The sequence below is a fragment of the Silene latifolia genome, chromosome X, assembly GCF_048544455.1.
Source record: "Silene latifolia isolate original U9 population chromosome X, ASM4854445v1, whole genome shotgun sequence".
NCBI classification, from domain to species: domain Eukaryota; kingdom Viridiplantae; phylum Streptophyta; class Magnoliopsida; order Caryophyllales; family Caryophyllaceae; genus Silene; species Silene latifolia.
Window position 1 is genome coordinate 319,546,363 of NC_133537.1, and position 5,136 is coordinate 319,551,498.

Sequence of the window (5,136 nt, forward strand, 5' to 3'; positions counted from 1 at the left end):
AAGAGCACAAGGCTTTGATACCAATTGAAAAGTCAAGGACGAGAACACCTAAGAGGGGGAGGGGGTGAATTAGGTGTCCAATTAAAATTTTTAAGCTTGAATTAAGCTTCTTTGAAATCTAGGACAATAGACTAAAATAATATGGACAATACTTTAAATGATAGAGGTGTTTATACTTAGAACTATTTGAGTTAGAAGTATATACACACGAATTCAGCTCAGTATATGTCACAGTAAAGTCGACTGTTGCACAGACCAGAAAAGTATGAATGAAAGAGTATTTTTTTTCTTCAACTTAACAATGAAGATATTAAGTGAATACTTTTTAAGTTGAATACTCTTAGCAATGAAAATCTTAAGTGAATCCCTTTTAAGTTGAAAACTTGAGATACTTAATCGTTTTAAGTTCACAAGATTGAATCAATCAACAGGTTTGAGAGACAGTATTGAACACTGTGACACAACCAGATTACGAGATAAACAATATATAAATAAGGAGAACAAACGTAAAAGTAAATGAACAAACAAGACGATGTTTAAAAAATTGGTTAAGCCTCTACTCCGAGGCCTACGTCCAACCGTTATTTTATTACTTGTTTAGAAATTTACTCAAACAACTAAACCCCTTACAATGAAAATAACTCGCCAATCTACTCTGGTTGCATTTGCTTGAAGCTACTCCGCTTCAAGACTTTCACTCGCTCAAAGCTACTCTGCTTCAAGACTTAAGTTCTATCTCACAGGTTTACAGAGTCTTTGAATCTCAATCGTTCACTTAATGAACATGGAGATCACAATTAAGAGCTAAACACGAGAATCATGGAACAAGCTCATATACCACGGTGGAGCGAACTGATGTTTTGCAAAGTGTTTGAAGACTTTTAAAATAGAAAACAATTTTGCAAATAAGTTGAAGAACAAGAGCTGATGTTTTACAAAGTGTTTTAACAATTAATGCTCATAAAAGTCTTAGGTAATAAATGATGCAAAAGCACCCTATTTATAGTGGATTTGATCATCTAAGTAGTACAATTTTAGATTAATTAAATCCAATATTAAATAGATAGCTTTGGTAAGTGTTAGGCTATAGGCTTGGAGCACAAGTCATTGATCAAAATAGAAAACTCTTCCCAAAACACTCAACATGTGACATTTTACCAAAAAGGCAAAAAACATTTCTAGCTTTAAACTTTGACAAGTTCAACTTACCATTTTAGTAAAAGGTAAATGCACAAATCTAGAGGATTAATCAATGTGAATTTATGACTTAAAATTTCAGATTTAAAACTTCAACACATTTGACAAGTGACAACTTACCACAAATGGAAGAGTGCTTTAGTACTTGACTAAATCAACTTTCCATTTATGTAAAAGTAGATGCACAACTTTAAAGGAGTCACATGTGAGTTTTGCAAATTGATTTTTTCAGATTTGTTTTCAAACTGGGATAATTCAAATGTAAAATCTTTGAGAATATGAAATTTGTAAAGATTTTGACACTTAAACATTTCGAATAAAAGTCCTCCATACGGTAGTATCAGAAACCACGGTGCAGTGCACTGTTGCATGGTTTTGCAGCCACTTGACGTAAATGAGAATGTTACACTTACTCTTATATTTGTCGACTAATGCTAGGATCATATCATTGTCTTGACTTCTTGTTGACTTCATCTTGATCATGTTAAGTCGTCTTGAGAGTCCATTTGATTGCTTCAATCACTAAGCATTTGTAATCGTTTACAACATTTGACTAAGGTTAAGGGATTTCTTGTCATAACTTTATCTTGATCATTCTTGAACCATCTTTGGAAATTCATTGAGTGCTTCAAATGCTAAACATTATAACTAAGAAGCAAATAATTAAATAACAATGAAACTTGGCATTATCAACCAAGTGTGTTCTAACAACATTACTAGTGTAGTAATAGTAATAATATTAGAATCATTTTAAGGGTACTAGTATAATAATCTAGTTAATTAGTATACTAGTTTAAGGGTAAGTCTTGGGTGCAATCTAAGGAGGATTTCTATACTTGGGATCTTGGAGGATCATCCATCACATTAAGCTCAAGAACAAGTGAAGGAAGGTGACCTTACCTGTGCCCTATATTTCGAACCATATAACAATGTAAGGGGACATTGTTTTTCTTATAAATCTTACATTTTGTTATGTATGCACTAGATCTAAAGAACAAATAATTAAGAAGTTAATTAGTTCACTATTAGAGGAGTCTAATAATAGGTATATGAACCTAACATATTCATGGCAGCATAAGGAAACTGGTCTTCGAGAAAGAACAACGTCACGGGATTCGAAGTATGAACCCGTGTCAAGGTCATAGACACGCCAGCCCTTTTTACCAAAAGGGTACCCAATAAAAACGCATTTATGACTTTTGAAAGCAAATTTGCCCGGCTACGGTTGATAGACTTTGCGTAGCAAAGGCAACCAAAAATTCGCATGTGGTCCATCGGGGGTGGTTTATTAAATAAAAGTTCATACGGTGTTTTTCCATGGAGAAGTTGTGAGGGTGTTCGATTTATTAAATAAACAGCTGTGAGTACACACTCCCCCCAAAAGAAAATGGGTAACGATGCTTGAAAAAGAAGAGCACGAGCGACGTTTAAAATGTGACGGTGTTTTCGTTCTACACGACCGTTTTGTTGAGGAGTGTCAACGTTTGAGGTTTGAAAAATGACGCCATTTTCATCAAAAAAACGTTTAAGGCATGAAAATTCACTTCCATTGTCAGTGCGTAAGCATTTGATTTTTCGATTAAATTGACGGTAAACCAAAGCAAAGAAATTTAATATTTTTTGACGAGTTTCACTTTTGTGACGTAGCAAAAAGACCCAAGTAGATCGTGAAAAATCATCGACTATAGTTAAAAAATAAGTAGAGCCACATGACCCATTTTCGGAGTACGGACCCCAAAGATCACAGTGGATTAAATCAAAAATAGCAGAGGCATTATTCATACTTAACGGAAAATGTTCGCGAGTTTGTTTTGCACGAAGGCAAATCTCGCAAGTTTTGCTATGAAACGAAGAACTTGTCTTAGAATTATTATGCAAAAAAGGAATAAAACGAGAAATTTTGGAGGAGGGGTGCCCCAACCTTCGATGCCAAAGTTCGGTTTTATCGACTGACTCTACCATAAAAGCTTTAGCTTCGTCGTTTTGAACGCTTTTTAAATAGTAGAGTCCCTCGTGCTGCTCACCCGCACCAATCACCATCTTCGAGGAACGGTCCTAAATTACACATAAATTATGAGAAAATTGTATAGTTAAGCTGTCATCAAGAAGTAAGCTAGATACCGAAATTAAGTGACAGTGAAGACTGGCTGCATATAGGACGTTTTTAAGGACAAGCCGAGGAGACAATATAATATCTCCGCATTGCGTAGGTCACCATTAGGTAAGCCGACAGATAAAGGCGAGATAGTACGAATATTTGAAAAATGTGAAAGGCATCCCGACAAGTGGTGGGATGCCCCTGTGTCGATAATCCAAGAGAAAATAGGTACATTACCATTGAGACGATCAGCGGACGAGGCTTTGTGGGACTGCCATAACCGAGTCAGTTCAGCACGTTCGGCGGCATTGAGATTGTTTAAATCAATGTTGTCGAGAGTGGAAAGAGTCGAGGAGGATGAAGGGTCTTGAGAACCCACTTGACTTACCATATTAATACGCGGAGCAGTGTTCGATTTTCGTTTGTTTTTAAACCGCGGATCAGGGACAAAAATGGCTTGACTCAAATCAGTAGCATCCGGGCTAATATAAATACGGTCCCGTCGTCTATCTCCCCACCAATCGGGAAACAGGCCGGTGACGCGAAAGCAGGACTTAAACGAGTGGCCTGGTCGTTTACATGCTAAGTAGGTGGGTTTAGGAGGGTTAGGGGTAGGTGGTTTAGCAGGGGTAAGACTATCACTGCGAGAAGCCTTACGTGTTCTGGAATCATGACCCCCTCCCTCTGTGTTACGAGGTCCATAAGAGGCATGGGCAACATATATCATTGGGTCGGGTCGAGAGTCATTGGAGGTAGTATTGAGTGTGGTATGCATACCGTCTTCTTGAAGAAGACGGCTGTATATTTGATTCAAGGAAGGTAACGATTCAGCCCCGATAATGTGAGAGCGCAAAACAGCATATCGAGCATCGAGGCCCATAAGGAAGGAACGTACCCGTTTCTTTTCGCGAAGTCGGTTAAGGAGATGAACCAGATTACAGGTGCAAGGATTGCACTCACAAACTGGAAAGGCGTCACTCGCAATGAGATCGTCCCATAGTTTCTTGATGCGTCCGTAATACGCCATAACAGTTTTCGTTGGTCCCTGCTTACAATTCATAATATCATTTTCTAATTGATAGATATGAGCATCGTTTACCAGAGTAAATCGTTGTTTGATGTCGGCCCAAAGTTGAGTCGCCTCGTCACGCAGAGAAATTGACGTTCGCAAGTCAGGGTCGATGGAATTGAATATCCAAGCGCAAACAAGGGCATTCACGGATCGCCATGACTTATAATCCGGATCAGAGGTCGAAGGTTTGTATATGGTCCCGTCGATATAATCGAGTTTCCCCTTAGCGAGGAGGGCGAGTCGAAAAGTGCGAGACCAATCGTCGTAGTTATTGCCGGTGAACAGAACTTGAGTGATATTGGCTCCTGGATTTTCAACAGGAACAATGGAGAAAGATGGATTTGATTTGGCGTCGACACTAGCGTTTTCAGTGTTCGAGGAATTCGTCATCGTGTTTGTCAATGACGGCAGAGAACAAGTTCGGAGGTTTTATTAACCGCTAAAACCTAGAACCTAATACCAACTCAACCAAAACCTTAAGGTGATGGTTGAGGCCCAACTATTATAAATATTCCTATTACGCTCCCTCACTCAAATGCCCGTTGGGCTTGAAGAGTGGTTAGTTATGCACTGGCTCCCCCGGACCGTGTGCTCGGTTTCCACTTCGGGTTTTTGTGGGGTTTTGAGGTTGCCAGGATTCGAACCCGTGACCTTCGGTCACACTGGCTCTGATACCATATTAGAATTCGTATATGATGGAAATTATATTATGTTCAGTTGAATTGTGTCTTTGTACATGGAGGAGAGACTTTATATATACAATAAGAAT

General features: G+C 38.5%; 1 protein-coding gene across 1 annotated transcript; it reads right to left on the minus strand.

The window, feature by feature from the left end:
• Nucleotides 1-3,323: 3,323 nt before the first annotated feature.
• On the minus strand, nucleotides 3,324-4,757 carry LOC141620650 (uncharacterized). The gene has a single exon (XM_074437466.1). The coding sequence runs from the start codon at nucleotides 4,755-4,757 to the stop codon at nucleotides 3,324-3,326; it is 1,434 nt and encodes a 477-aa protein (XP_074293567.1).
• Nucleotides 4,758-5,136: the final 379 nt, after the last annotated feature.

What these genes read in the sequence shown, in the direction of transcription:
- LOC141620650 (XM_074437466.1), bottom strand. Translation starts at nt 4,757, where the DNA reads ATGACGAATTCCTCGAACACTGAAAACGCTAGTGTCGACGCCAAATCA.